At 38.9% G+C, this 16,560-nt stretch overlaps 1 protein-coding gene across 1 annotated transcript; it reads right to left on the bottom strand.

The window, feature by feature from the left end:
- Positions 1-598: 598 nt before the first annotated feature.
- On the bottom strand, positions 599-15,153 carry LOC125230270 (stress protein DDR48-like). Its single transcript, XM_048135381.1, has 5 exons — positions 14,908-15,153; positions 8,415-9,166; positions 3,851-3,979; positions 2,477-2,650; positions 599-1,900 (listed from the first exon to the last, which is right to left on the bottom strand). Exons 1-5 carry the CDS (start codon positions 14,926-14,928, stop codon positions 1,609-1,611), a joined length of 1,368 nt encoding a protein of 455 aa, XP_047991338.1. The 5' UTR covers positions 14,929-15,153; the 3' UTR covers positions 599-1,608.
- Positions 15,154-16,560: the final 1,407 nt, after the last annotated feature.

Raw genomic sequence — 16,560 nt, 5'->3', positions numbered from 1 at the left:
ACTTACCTGCCGATCTGAGAAATGAGCCATGTGACGAAGCATTTAAGCGCAAATTGAGAAACCTTTTGTTAGATAACCCCATGTACTCTGTAAATGAGTACATGGATTTGAATTTTTAATGACCGATTATATAATTATACCTATATTTCTCTGTTATATAATATTTTCTTGCTTCGTGATAATTTCATGATATTGTAACTTAATTTATTAATTTTATTTAGCTTGGCATGTGTATTTTCTTTCTTTGTAAATGACGATCCTCATTTGGGAGACACAATTATTTTTATTTTTATTTGGAATTTATTATGTAATTTTTGACGATCATGATGAGAAGATAAACATAATTTTGACATGTAGCAAATTTATTGTGTAATTTTTATCATGAAATAAAGAAATCTAATCTAATCTAATCTAATGAAAGATAGAAACACAGATGAAATCTGGTCGACCACGGGCCCAGCGTCTCAATGGCAAGCGCCGCAAATTCATAGCGATTTGTTAAAAACGCATATTTGCGCCGTTTCAACGACTGAGCCTTATAAGTAATGGATGGATGGAAATATCTTATATGAAATTAAATTAAACTTCATAAGTGCACTTTAACGTTTATTATTATCAAATGACTTATTTAAAAGATACATACCTACTTAAATAATTATAATTACACATAATTTACTTCAGAACGGTGCCATAGCCGAATAGCATTGACAATGGAAAACGAAACGCCGCGAAAGGTAGTCGGGCTCGCGCCAATACGCAAGAGCGATATAGATAGATAATCTACGAGCGTTTCGTTTCGTGAGCGTTTGTGCCATTCGGCTCTGTACCTTGGTAAGAAAGTGCCATAGAATAATCTATTTAAGTTCTTAAAATATATTGTACCCAGGCGCAAAATTGGATGACCATGCAATTTTACAGCTTGCTGTACCTGAGTACCTACATTAAAGAAGTAGAGAGGCAGTTGATATGAGCACATAATACATTTGTTCCTTAATTGAGTCTCATACAATAAATCCTTAACTAAATTTTATTTAAAATACTTTTTCTTTTACTTTCTTATATCTTAGTCTATCTCTAATTCAAGGTGGATTCGGTTTCATAAATTCAAGTAATTTTTCGAATTTATGAAATGTCTCCCACTCTATTAATCTGTTAAATAATTTTCCACATTATTCGCCATGTGATGGTTGAGCTTTAAACAGTATTCCTAAACGAATATAAAATATTAATAATATATACCTACTAATGGCGTGGTGTGAAAATTTTCGTTGGCAAAGCCGGATGGGTTTTGGATCTCTTTTGTATGGACTTCTACAGATACTGAATGTTAGGGAACCCGTAGGGAATCGAGTTGTTTCGATACCTACACGCCACCGATACCTACACAATCTCTAAAAAAATTAAATATTAGAAATGTTGAAAAGGCCCATTTAGACGCACGAGAACTCGCATACGAGTTTTATTACATTGCGGTATTTGATGGCTGTGCAAACTTGTATGTAACCTCAACAGCCCGCAATGTAACTAAAATCGCATGTCAGTTCGCACGCCGTCTAAATCAGGCCTTAGGTATATGCTTCATAAAAGGGCATTTTTAAATCTGCACATTTAAGATGGCGTCTTAGTGGTGTCATCAACATTTTTCGTCGTAACTTGTTCGTCTTCCCGCTGGTACAAGTAACTGGTCCCCGGCGTGGTGCTACTGCTCCCAGTCGTGGGCTGGCCGTAACTGGCTTGGCCATAGTTGGCCTGGCCGTAGGACTGGCCGCGGTTGTCTTGGGCGTAGGATTGGCCGCGGTTGTCTTGGGCGTAGGATTGGCCGCGGTTGTCTTGGCCGTACGCGCTGGATTGGGTGCGGGGTGGCTGGTGGCTTGGTCTGGTGTCTAAGGAGTTTACTCCGCTGCAATGTGAAAATGATAATTTAGTATTCGTTGTAATCCTGTAGTTATACTTTAGGTAAGTATAAAGTATTGTCGTGGAGGGTAGTGGGTATAAAACCATTAGTATCATTAGTCATAATTCATATTTATTATCACAATAGATTGATTAGCTTCTGTTAGTCAATCATTATTTAAATTATCCAAAATCAACGTTACATGATTCAAACTCAAGATCCAAACCAAATCTTGTTGGCTTTATGTAGGTAACAATGAACTATAGGTACACTGTCATATGTTATCCCAGAGGTAGCGCGCGGCCAGACCAGACTCTGGTCTCTATAAGGCCGCGCGCTGACACTGTGCCAGCCGCTAGGCCGGCCGTAGCTAGCCGCTAAGTCCTGTCGGTAGCCACCGTACCCGGCGTCCGGTGCGTAACCGCCGACGCTGCTACCGCATGGATCGCGGTAGACAAGTCTTTACATAAGTTACCTCTGGTACCTATAAGGCCGCTCGCTGACACTGTGTCAGATACTAGGGCAGCCGTAGCTATATAGGCGCTAAGTCCTGTCGGTAGCCTCCGTAGCCAATGTTCTTACCTCTGGTCCCTATAAGGCCGCGCGCTGACACTATGCCAGCCGCTAGGCCGGCCATAGCTAGCCCCTAAGTCCTGTCGGTAGCCGCCATAGCCGGTATCTGGTGCGTAGCCGCCGCCACTGCTGCCGTAGGGATCGCGATAGACGTTCTGCCAACCGCTGCTCACTTCCGGTCTGCTGAAATGCGCAATTAATGATGCGTTTATTAAAGATAACACTAAATTGATAGATAGATAGGTTAATACCACATAGGTAGTAATACCTCGTCAGGACCTCAAGACTTTAGAAGTTGTTAGAGAAAAAAAATCAGTGTTCCCAAAGTTACGAGTAAATGGGCGATCAAAAAATTCGTTTTCAGGGCCCAACTCTTGGTCATTCAAAAAAGCTGGTATACAATTTTTGTTTTATCAAATTCCGTAGAAAGCAGTATTGTCATCAGCGCCTATTCATGCTTAACACATATTATGTTATATCCGTCATTGGCATGTAAGATTACGAAGCATTGTCTTTTATCATTTATGGTGATAAGTACTTGCAACTTAAATGCAATATCATTTCACCTGTTGTATTGCGGTCTTCCCCACGCAGCCGCGGCGCCAGCGTCCGGTCTTCCCGAGGCGAAGTAGAAGCCCCTGCCGCCCGCATCCCAACCGACCATGGTAAAGCTTGTAATATATAATATGTTACACTGTATACCTGTTGTGCTGCGGTCTACCCTACGCAGCCGCGGCGCCAGCGTCCGGTCTTCCCGAGGCGAAGTAGTCGCCCCTGCCGCCCGCATCCCAACCGACCATGGTAAACCTTGTAATATATAATATGTTACACTGTATACCTGTTGTGCTGCGGTCTACCCCACGCAGCCGCGGCACCAGCGTCCGGTCTTCCCGAGGCGAAGTAGTAGCCCCTCCGCCCGCATCCCAACCGACCATGGTAAACCTTGTCATATAGAATATGTTACACTGTATACCTGTTGTGCTGCGGTCTACCCCACGCAGCCGCGGCGCCAGCGTCCGGTCTTCCCGAGGCGAAGTAGTAGCCCCTGCCGCCCGCATCCCAACCGACCATGGTAAAGCTTGTAATATAGAATATGTTACACTGTATACCTGTTGTGCTGCGGTCTACCCCACGTAGCCGCGGCGCCAGCGTCCGGTCTTCCCGTGGCGAAGTAGTAGCCCCTGCCGCCCGCATCCCAACTGACCATGGTAAAGCTTCTAATATATAATATGTTACCATGTACATACCTGTTGTACTGCGGTCTTCCCCACGCAGCCGCGGCGCCAGCGTCCGGTCTTCTCGTGGCGAAGTAGTAGCCCCTGCCGCCCGCATCCCAACTGACCATGGTAAACCTTGTAATATAGAATATGTTACACTGTATACCTGTTGTGCTGCGGTCTACCCCACGCAGCCGCGGCGCCAGCGTCCGGTCTTCCCGAGGCGAAGTAGTAGCCCCTGCCGCCCGCATCCCACCCAGCCTGGCCGCGGTAAGTCTCGTCCCAGGGCCTGAAACTAGAATGAAGGATTATTTGGCTTTTGTTTTGAAAAGACCTAAGTCAGACAGTGTGATTGATCCGAAGAGAACTATTGGGTGATAATGGTAAGGTAAAGTGATGAAATTGATTTTTTTAACCCCCGACGCAAAAACGACGGGGTGTTATAAGTTTGATGTGCCTCTCCGCCTGTGTGTGCGTCTGTCTGTTGCGCCACAGCTCCCGAACGGATGAACCGATTTAGATTTTTTTTTGTTTGAAATTTGTGGTTCTTAGGTTATTTCGAACTCGCCCAGCTGATATTATATGTATATGCTCAACTTTGTTTATAAGTCTACCCATTAATCCATAGATATAATGCTCAGAGCATACGTTCCAAAACCCATCAAACACGCACACGAATCACTAAATCGTAAGCATTTATTGTCACTAATTCACATCTTCAAAATGCGTAACTAAAACAAGAAAGAGAAATTACGAAATTGCGCTTCTTTCTGAGTAGAAGAATAACAATTAAGAAGTAATAATACACTAGGTACTTTATTAATGGCGATAAAATAAGTATTATTCATAACAAAGCAATTTATTAAATTAATTTCATTCTCGTATATAATTGAGTGAGGAATAAATAGCTGTGTAATAAAAACAAAAGCTTCGTTTACATTTGGAGCTAATAAAGAGGGTAACAAACTTTAAGCAATTAGGTAGGTACATAGGATTACGGTAAAATTATGTACTCTCTATTCTTATTGGTAGGAGAGTACCTATACCTAACAGTAAATGCTAAAAAAATAGGTAATACTTTTCTATGGTTCACGACCTTCTCAATTTGAAATTGGAACAGCCAGGAAACGCAGGTTCAATAACCGTATGGGTTCAAACGCTGCCCAGCCAGCGTAAAAAAATGGCGGAAAAAACATGGCGGGAAAAAACTTTGGTGAATATATTCCAGCAAGTTAGGTATTTAAAGGTAGCGGTATAATGTACTGTTAATTAAGTGGTGTGTAGATTTTGTCTTACTGTTTACGAGGTGTCTGAATTGCGGCGTAATAAGATAATTGTATGGAATCGTTGTTGGCGTTATGTTCAACTGCTATTTCTATTGTCAAGTATAAGTACCGTGTTTAGGATGTTGTTCGATGTGTTTAAGAGTTATAATAGGTAGCTTAGACAAGACCGAAACGCATAGAAACCAATTTCTTGGTGTCTGCATTTTGCCTAAGTAGTCAAGAAACATAAACAAACTATGTACCTAATACATGCAAAACCTTTCAATATATTTAAGACAATACGGTAGGGGTCAATTCTCCATACAAACGCTCTCGACTATTTCTTCCCTGGTTTTTGAAGACAGGGCAATGATTTTTTCAACACAGATGGTTATTATTTTTATCTGTGTCGGACCGTTTTGATTTTTTTGATATTCTGCTTTTTAAAGACTCTAGAGCCAATCAAAAAATTCCAAAAACTTCCTTTTTCATTGTGGCGCAGAAAAGGTGTGATACTCAAGATTGGTAACAATTAACCAAAAAAGCTAAACGGTCCGACATAGATTATTTTACTGTTATTCAGATTCTCAAATTTCGTTCCGATTGATTAAGTTTTGAAGGAGGAAAGAGTCGAGAGCGGAACCTCGATTTTAAAGATTTTTTTAAATATCTTTTGACTGAGTTGTTCTAAATGGACAATTTTTTTTCGATAAATCTAGTTAATAACACTTGTATATTTAACTAAAATTCCCAAGTTGAAAGGGGGGCTCCTTTCCATTTTAGCATTTTCGCTACCGTATCCTCTTAATGGCAATTTGTAACTTGGTTACACTGTTCTTCAACTGATTATTGACATAGACATAGACATAGAAAATCTTTATTCAACATCACATGAAAATGTTACAAACAATGAAGAAGTGTTACATTAGGATTTGATAAAGTAAAAAACTTAAATCTAGACTAAACATCTAAGAAAATGAGTTATACATATGAGATTAAAATATTCATGTGCGTTAAATAGGAGCTTGCCTCAGCATAATGTTGCAGCATGTTAACTACAATGCTGGTTTTCAGGCAGACCGTTGATATATTGTCACCTTACAGCTTTTAGTCGAAAATTGTTTGTTGCTTAAAATAGTTATTTGTTATACAAGGGGGCAAAGTTGTATTTTAACGCCGAGTGTGGAATTGAAAAACGAGCAAGTGAAAGGATTCTATAGTTGAACCACGAGCGAAGCGAGTGGTTCGAGAATAGAATCCTGAACTTGCGAGTTTTTTAACACACGAGAAGTAAAATACATTTGCACCCGAGTGTAACACAAAACTTTTCCCCTCACTATAGCGAGGAAACTACAACGCAAATAATGCGTTTATCACTGCTTCCAGTAGTTCCACAGGTGGTAAATCATCTTTATTACTAGATTCACCTACTTTTATCAACTTTAAAGCAGTTAATTTGACTTTTTTCAAGGTCAAATTACTTTACCCACTAGTGGATAAAATGTGTTTTTACCCGCTGGTATTAAAGGACAAAACACGTGTTTCCGAGCTAGTGAGGGGAAAAATAGTTTTTTCCTGTGGAACTACTGGAAGCAGCGATAAACGCATTTTTTGCGTTGTAGTTTCCTCGCTATAGTGAGGGGAAACGTTTTGTGTTACACTCGGGTGCAAATGTATTTTACTTCTCGTGTGTTAAAAAACTCGCAAGTTCAGGATTCTATTCTCGAACCACTCGCTTTGCTCGTGGTTCAACTATATAATCCTTTCACTTGCTCGTTTTTCAATTCCACACTCGGCGTTAAAATACAACTTTGCCCCCTTGTATAACAAATAACTATTAAAGCAATCATGTCAATCATGTCGACCGCTCAGGCTAATTGCTGCGGATATGGCGGCACATATTAGAACCTTTTTTATTCGCATTACTGAGCTGTGTCAGATGTGTGTGGTCTTATTACGTCCAGTTTTTGCTATACTATCAATTTCAGTTGTAACGGTCTTCGGTTCGCGATTAACTTTATAGTTACCTACTTGTCAATCGAAATTAGTTCATATCTATCTGAACGAACGTATCTTTAGTCCAGTATTTCAATAATATTCGTCAGAATAAAATTGCCTGTAGCATACGATTTCTTAGGGCTTTTTACTATTCAATATTCCATATTCCCATCCAGCGATTCCCTCTTAGGTTCTCTCTCATATATTTTCTCTCCCGTTTTAGCATTTATCCCGTGTGCTTTCTGCGCTATGGCTTCGGAGCTTATCAGGGTATTAATAAAATAATACCTATAAAGGTTTTGAACATTCGAAGAAGAAAAACATTCGAAGATGATTTCGTACGAAGTTTTCCTTCACCGAGGAAAACATCGTGAGGAAACCGGACTAATTCCAATAAGGTCTAGTTTATCCTTCGGGTTGGAAGGTCAGATGGCAGTCGCTTTCGTAAAAACTAGTACCTACGCCAAATCTTGGGATTAGTTGTCAAAGCGGACCCCAGGCTCCCAAGAGCGGCGGCAAATGCCGGGATAACGCAAGGAGGATGATGATAAAGGTTTTGAACATGAATGAGGACAAAGAAGCTAACTTTCCTAAATCGTAACTACTGGTCTGGTCACATAAACGAGTATGTTTATTGTACCTAAACTACGCAATACTAACAAGTTCGGTCAACTCTTCACGCTAACAACAATAGGACAATGATGTTCAATTGACAGTTATGCCATTATATATCGCAGTAATTCGGGAAAGCGTGCTCTATTGACGACTGACATGGATACGGGTAACGGACTGCTTATTTTCTGCTAAGTACTGAACTTCGCAATTGATATTGTGGGACATATTGGTAATGCAACCTGATTTATGATGCAGTATCAAATTAATTGAGACAAAAGATCCGTTAGAACAAATTTGACAGACCACACATTGACACATACTATACTCTCCCGGCCGATTTCGACCACGGCGACTGTTTTAATTTCCATTTCGCTGGTGCGCTCGCATATGACTCGCATAGCCTAGTTTATTTACAAATACCCGTGCACATGACGGGCAGCAAAGCACACCATTGGTATAATTATAAGTAATAGCCGCTGGTGGACGGGCTTCTAGCTCATCCCGTCTGATGTCCAGATCCTTAAGTCGACGGGATTCAAAATTGGTAATTTGTTTAGCGACGTGATACATAATAGGTACTTATATGTACAACCATTGAAATATGTATGTTGAAGTGAGGTGAGGGTGTGTAAAATGAATATGGAAATAGGATAAATGTAATTACTGACGGCATCTAATGATAAAGGTTTTTTCCCCTTGGAATTTAATATTGCGCGAGTGAATACCTACGCTACGCTTTCCAATGAATTTTCGGCTGTCACTTACTCATGATTATCCTGCATGATAATGCAAAAATTATGCCTCAAACGTGCGTAATAAATTAAGTTGGTAGTTAAAGTTTTACGAACTCACCTATCGTGCGGTCCTCTGCCAGCGCTAGGTCCATAACCCCCATAAATGTCGTCATATCCGTTGCCTCTGTCATATCGCTCGTCGTACCCTGCCACAGGCCTTCTATACCCCCCGCTGTACCCACTGCCGTACCCTCCTCCGTACCCATCATCGTACCTCTCCTGGTAGGGGTACCTTTCATGCGACGGTCGTCTGTAAGGGTCATCGTAATACGGCCGTTCTCTTTCTCGGTAAGGGTCTCTTAGGAACCGATCGTAATAGTCCGGCCGATATCGGTCCCTGTCATCGTAGCGATTCCTATCACGATCTCTGTCACGGTCTCTCCTACCGCCACTTGGCCTCTTTTCGTCATCATACGGTCTCTTTTTACCGTCATCATCGGTATCCTCTGTGCCATTAGTTTTTCTTCTGTCTGACCCGAATTTTCTGTCATCATCATCGTCGTAGTTCTTGTTCTTGTCGAAGCGATTGGAGGGTCTGTGTCCACGCCGATCGTCGTCGTAGCGGTCACGTGAGCGGTCGTAATCGTCATCGTATCGGTCATCGCAGCGACCGCAGCGTGCCGGTCGGTCGTACTCTAGCCGATCGTACGGCCGGTCGTAAGGTCGCCCGAGGGCGTACCGGTCATCGTAGTAACTCCGCCCTTGACGGCTCAGGACCTCGGCGTTTGTAGGTGTTAGAACTGTGGAGAGGACGGTTTCTCCTGCGTTTGACGCTTGCAGAAGATACGTCAAGGCGACCGCTGAAAACACCTGCAACAAAATAGATAGTGTATTATAATGCAAGTGCGAAATGAGAAAATACGAAACGGGTAGCGGTAAATTAAAACTTCACCGAACAGAGTAAATGATACGTTAACATTTTCACAAAAAAACTAAAGCTTTTAAGTAACTTTACGTAGTCCATTAATAGAACATTACCATATTTCCGGGTTCCCAGCTCAAGGAGTGTAAGGTGTATTTACATAAATATGATGTTCATCCACCATTTTTTAACAATAATGAGTTACTGCGATAAAATCTTTTAATAGGCGAAGTCATTGTTGGCGGAGATGTAAAACTACTTAGGTTATACGATCTCACGCGATCTAGGCAACTATTAGGTCTTTTATCTTTAGGCGTTAGCTTACCGAAAAGGATGTATATGTAATTTAAATATTCAAACGTTATAAATGTAACACGTGCCTTAATATCTACCCAATTAACAAAAATCGAGGCCAACATACATTAAATGTCACGAAATTAGTGTTATCTTGTAATGATCGGCCGATACAATTAATCATCATCATCATCATCATATCAGCCGAAAGACGTCCACTGCTGGACATAGGCCTCCCCCAAAGATTGCCACAATGACCTGTCCTGCGCCATACAATTAATATGTTATCCTAATTAACTATGTGAACATTGTGAACTTTGATGTTTTCCGTGTTTTTTATGCTTTGTTTTTACTTATCTTATTGAATGATTGAATTTTATATTTAATGATTCATGACAATAAAAAACGATTTAATTAATACTCGTAAAGCAATATTACTCAATAAGTGTTTGTGTAACAACTCGTATTTGTTTGCTTATATTTTTTTTAATTAAAACAATATTCAATTTTTAGATAAGCAATAAAGCAAACCTACAGTGGCTACAGTATTTATCAAATTGCTTGGACGTGGTATAGCAGCTGTTAAATCCATACAATTAACTAAATATAGCCAGAGCCACTAGTTATATAAACATGTTTAGAATACGTTTTTTTAACAAAATATTTAATCTAATTATATTTAATATTTTAAATAACTACTTAACTTCTAGTTCTGTAAGCTGAAGACCTTCGCGATATGCTTAGAACATGCAAAAGTGAAAAACATGTTCAAAATATTATCAGTCACGTAGCGCCCGCTTTATGAAAATTTCCTCATTTTACAAAAAATCAAAAATATGCATGGAAAAAAATCCTGATTTCATAGAATCTGGTCCGGTGAAAAACTTTCACGACTATGGGTTAAGAATTGGGACTTCTCGAGGAGATTATGCGGTCATACAAAAAGCAAAACGAGCTAAACCGTAGAGTCCGTCGTAGTCCGTAGACCTACGCTGTCGCTCCGGTCAAATACCTATGCCCATAATATGACTCATATAAAGCAGATTCTAAAGTCACTCACGGCTCGAACGCAATAAAATAACATTATTTATACCTTTTTTTGCAAAAGGCAGAGCCGCTGTTCTCGTTTAGGGTCAGGAAACGGTACTTTTTGCACTAATTGGATGTAAGGATGGCCAACGGTAAAAAAAGTTAACATATAGGTACCTATGTAAGTAATCAACTTCAAGCTACATTCAGATACACTAACCTCCATAAATAGTTCAATAAAAAACAATTAACACACGCAAAAAATCCAATGTTTTAATGTGTGGCCTCCAAAAAACAATAGAGTGACATCACATGAAATGAAATTGCCAAGTACGAAGGCCGGAATATAATGGTAATGTTTGGTTACTCTGCCGGAAGGGGCTAAATAAGTTGCATAATCTTGCGACATGGAACGTGTGGTCAAAGGTTGGCCAGCCCTTGTTTTGCAATGATCGCAGAGTGGCTCTTGCGTTGTTCTGTAGTTTCAAATGCCTATAGATGTTCTTGATTCTCTTGTACCGGTCTACTGGTTGATTGGCATAATACGTATATGTATAAGTACCTGCTGATAGTTGGGTTCGTTGAAAAGTTTTCAAAATTGTGAAATTAAATTACCAATTATAGAAAATAAGAAGCTTTTCGCAAAAAAAAATACAAGTCCTGTAAATATTTTCTTGTTTCCTTGAATTGTCTTATTGAGAGGGGTAAAAAACTTTCAAAGATGGTATAATTATATTGATTTTAAAGAGCTGTACTCCATGCCAGACCGTCGTCCATACCACAATGGAATCCAAATCCCACAGTCGACTGATACCCACGGGAGAAAAGGGGTGCGGAAATTTTTTACCCGTCACGTCACCACAAGCCTAACCTGTGAGGGTGAAGATGATTATTATTTCTTAACACTTTCGCTACCAAGAACCCGACTGTCGGGCACACCGCTCGTAGAAGCGTAGCCGATTACATAGGTTTCCCCGTATGTAGCGAAAATGTCGTAGCGCCGCGTAGAGCCCGGTTTCGAAAGTGTTAACTAGTGGTGAAGTACTGTGGGTGAAATCTCGACTGGGGGGCAAATGTAACAGGTCCATTTTTTCCTTGTTTTACAATGTTTGCATTATTAAATAGAGTGTCCACCGGTTATATAAGGACTGTATCGTTAAGTATAAGGACAAAACAAACCTCGTCTAAATGTTGACATGTGCATAATTTTGTATTATTATGTTCCGAGAGTATGATCTGAAGGTATTGGTAAGCACTATTTGATATAAGAAGGTCTGATATTTTTTTTTATTTTAGGGACTTTATGGTACTTTCATTAAGGTCTAGCAAATAAATTTCGGACAACTCCTATCTGGCTTAATTTGAGAATATTTCAATGACTCTTTGTACGATTTCAACAAACAAAGGTTAATATGCTGCCAAAATATATTCTTTAAGAGTTCTCTTCATGGTTTTCCAATTGGGTACTTGTAGAATAAATGCGGTGAATTTATATAAATCAATAAAACGCAATTTTGAGCAACGTTCCGGATTGCCGTAAATTTTTGATACGAGCAGGATGAGAGAAACAGATAAAAAAATTAGCCAGAGGCCAAAGTCTAATTGACATTCATGGTGTTTGAACAGTGCCTAAACCAGATCAATATAAATAGTGTATGATAGTCAAATTCGACATCAAAGTCGGAGTTAGAGTAAGCACCATGCCACATTCTCTAAATGGCCGCCATACACAGATCCTGAACTTTATTTTTTTTAAATAACAGTGGCTAGACTATGTCCAGATATTCTGCTTTGTGGATCATGTGTCGTTGAGGTTCGCACCGTACAATTTTTTTTCGCAATCGTATCGTCTTTTACGCACTTTGTGAATTTTCTAGTAGCATTTGTCCGGAATCGTAATTGGTACTCGGGAGGATTAAGTCAATACTGTCTAAACCATATGCTTTACGTCGAGCTTCTAGGACAAAATGTGAACCTTATAATGTGCCTTATTAAGCCCATGTCTTGTTATAAGAAAAAAATCTAATAGCAAATACAAAATACAAAATACAAAATCATTTATTCAGCAAATAGGCCACGGGGGCACTTTTACATGTCAACATTACAGAGTATTCATTAAAGTTAAACAAATGAAATTAATAGAAATATTAACTAAAAATATTAATCATAAGCAAAGTAGCTATACACTGATATAGAATTAGAGATGTATAAAGTCTCTAAATGTCATATTATTACTAACTATAATCAATACATAAAGAAAGTGCAAACAGATACAAAGATAAAAGAAATCTATACTTCAATAGTTGTAAAAGACTGAATATTACAAGTAAAAATATTATACTTAATCAAATAATCCATGGAGATGTATAGCGTCTCCAAGAGTCAAATTTTATAAAATTAAAATATTTAAAAGTAAAAACCTTTGTCAAATAATACAAAAAAAAATAAAAAATACAGAAAATGAACAGCTAAATTACACATTTCAAGAGATGTACAAGTCTCTAGTTGTCAATCATTAAAGAACAAATCAAGTTTACAAATAAGGGCCAATCAAGGTTACAAATTAAGTTTAAAAATATAATCTAAATCTCAGAGATGTATAAGGTCTCTAAGTGTCCAAAAAACTAACATTAACTTAATCAAACGACAACAAGGTCATTAAAGTAAGGAGTCTATTTTAAAATAAAATATAATCAAAATCTCAGAGATGTATAAAGTCTCTAAGTGTCCAAAAGCTAAAATTAACTAAATTAAACGACAACGTGATGGTCTCTAGTGTCATCCTTAAGACATTACTTACTTAAGTTTAATTCTTACAAGAACCGAATGTAGTGTCTCGCAATCCGCTCAAAAGTAAAGTTAAATAATCTAACAAAACATGTGGCCCAGGTAAGCTTGAACAGACCAGTCTCCACAAACAGCACCCGTTCACGAGTATGACGCGTATCTCAGCCATCGCCTCCCTCAACCTCCATTCGGGAAGGTGGCGACCCGATCAACACGCCACCGTAAGCAAAGACTTTTAAGCGAGCATGACATGTTCAAGCTAACAGCAAATAAATACGGCTACTCAAAGTAGTCTTCATACTTAACGATACAGTCTTTATAGTAGGCATGTTCAGTGGATACATGTACCTACATATGAAAAAAATGGATCAGTTGCAATTGCCCCCCAGTCGAGATTTGCCCCGATGTACCTTACCTAAATTTAATAAGTCATCATAACGAATTTAAGTAATATGAGTAGGTCTGGATATACTTTTATGGAAAATATGATATTGAGAGTCTTATTCTCTTCTTAGATAATTATTTTTGATATCTAATTAACTCAAACGAGGGTGTCATAGAGGGAACAACATTATTCGAGCAGCGTCCACTGTTCCGTAGGTGCCCGTTGTGTCTTTCAACAGGTTTACCTATTGGTTTTTTTAGTGTGCTTTGCTACCGTTCCTGCTAAAAGGACAGGTATCATAAATAAATTGAATTGACTGTTAACTGCGATTTTCATATCTCTATACTGGGTGGTCCAAACCCTGAGGTTAATTTTTTTTTTATTTCTCAAGTCGCGGTCTATCAGAATATACCTTACCCATGTAGTTAACCGATTTTTTGTAGTTTTCGAGTTATGAATTTTTGAAACTTTTAAAGAATTTTAATTCTAGAAAAAAAGTATTTCGATTTTTGCACGTTTTTTGCAGCATAATCCCTATTACGATTAGTGAAATCACAGAAAAAAATTCAGCTTCCTCACTTGGATACAAAGTGTAAGAAAAATACCAAACTTATATTTTAAGTTAAAACTTTGTCAAGCTTAGATTTCGTATCTGAAAAGAAAAATTACAACCAATTCCAAGGAGTTTTTTTTTTTATTTTGTATCCAAGTGAGGAAGCTGATTTTTTTTTCTGAAACTGTTGAAACGCACGCCTAAAGGGATTTTTGTGGCATTTTTTAAAAATAAATATTTATGCTTTTGCCTTTTAGTAGCTTTAAAGTTGTGTATACACTGCTGGTTTGTTCATAATCGCTTTATAATTGTGCCATGGTCGATAGATCAAGATTATAGGATAGCTGTGTGATTTTATACAATAGGTATATCTTTATGGGTTTTTGTTAACACGCAATGTGTGAAAATCACCTGTGACCCGTTATCTTTTTATCTGATTATTGTTTTAAAAAACTACTTATGATAAGTAGGTTGTAATGACAGGAATTGATAGTCAATTTTATTACTTAATAAAACAGGTCCTAAAACAAAATGTCAAAGTAATGATTAACCATATCTGACTTAAGTAGGACATTATACCTATAGCATAAAAGCTAATTTTAAGTGTCTATACTATGTTGCAAAAACTTGTAAAATCTTACCAGTATCTTCAGGCGCCCCATCTCAGTATGAATTCACTTGTAATTCCTACAAAAAGTTCATTCTCATCCGCAAATACACTGACCGCAAACCAGTTTCAAGCACGAAATACCGCAATATGTACCAGCCTTTACATTCCTTTGTCTATGGTACGGATTAAAAAATTAAAAAGAAGAAAACGAAAATTGAGATTTGAATTTCGAATTTGATTTTGAATTGGCCGTTGCGCTGTGCGTTGCGCGCTGGCCTATGGCGGACTGACCGCTGGCGCAGGCGCCCTGCGCTTATTATAATTAAAGCAAATCGTTGGCTTTTTTGTTTGGTCGTCCATCCGTCTGTATGAGATGAACTTTTCGAAGGCTGTGTCGCTTTATGCGAAGGGAGATTTGCGCGTAATACTTTTGAACGTGAATTCTGCCACTGTCAATGTTCAATCATGACTTCAGAAAAGCGGAGAAGAGTGGGATGCGTATAGAGTATATTGAATGTGGGATGGATGTACAATTGTGCAGTTTTTGTACAGTTGGACTCATATGTATGTTTTTTAGATAATGGAAGAATGGTGTTTTGGATCATCGGGAAACGTGTGCGAAGCAGAAACCAATATCTAGAGTCAAAGCAAGTGTTTTAAATGTACGAAGAATCCGGAGCGCGTGCGTATCATGGATGAACGCAGCACTCGGCGAATAGATGCTGATACTTGATGGGTTCTAAAACAAAACGAAATAGGTAATGGGTTAAAAGGACGGATTCGCGTAAGAAAACTCAAGAGAAAGATAATCCTTTATCGGAACTCACTGTGGGGACTGTTTGTCTATGAAGATAAATTAAAACCGCTGAACCGATTAAGATGTAATTTGTTATACATGTCGTAATTTTCATCAACGAAATCAAGCTCCTGTCCCACGAACTGATTTTGGGCCTTCAGATTTACATAAAGTCCAACACAATTAAGTAATTATCTAAGAGCCCGCGTCATCGTACCTTTAACTGAGTATAAATTAAATGCGAACAGTTCGAGAGAAGTGAACTTAGGAGGAGGAAGAGGAAGCGCTATTGTTATTCATATAGCACTGTTTCCACTATCTGTGAGGTCTCTAAACTTTTTGATGTGAGGTCCGTATAACCATCGCCAGACTTTTAAATTTAGATACCCGCTTCATTTTGGGCTTAAAAAAACACAGGTTGCAGGCAGGTTGCAGATGCGCTTGCCGATTTCTAAAGCGCTGAAACTGAAAATGCTTGGAGATGTCACTTGGAAAACTCATGTATAGTTAGGTAATTTAATAAATACAAACAAATACCTAGTGAAAATCTTTTCCTACATAATTTGTATGAAAATTAAAACTTTTACTTTCGCATCCATTTTTTAGGCCGAACACACTACACTATCATATGTTTATCATATTAGAAATATGATCATAGGTCTGTATGCCTCCCTTTTACTCCAATGTGAAGACAAAGGACGGCAAGTTGCCTAAGTATGATCATATTTCTATGGTAAACATATGATAGTGGACTATCGGCCTTAGGCCGATCGATTTCTAGCGGAACGTGCGCGCGAGAATGATCCGGACGCGCACCCACTCCGCCGTCGACAGGCTGGCGGCAGAGCCAGGCGCTACGCGCACCGTCTGATGCCTCCGCCATAATGG

This window comes from Leguminivora glycinivorella, chromosome 10 (assembly GCF_023078275.1).
Source record: "Leguminivora glycinivorella isolate SPB_JAAS2020 chromosome 10, LegGlyc_1.1, whole genome shotgun sequence".
Classification (NCBI taxonomy): domain Eukaryota; kingdom Metazoa; phylum Arthropoda; class Insecta; order Lepidoptera; family Tortricidae; genus Leguminivora; species Leguminivora glycinivorella.
The sequence above is the reverse complement of the archived record's forward strand: the minus strand, read 5'-3'. Positions and strand labels throughout refer to the sequence as shown.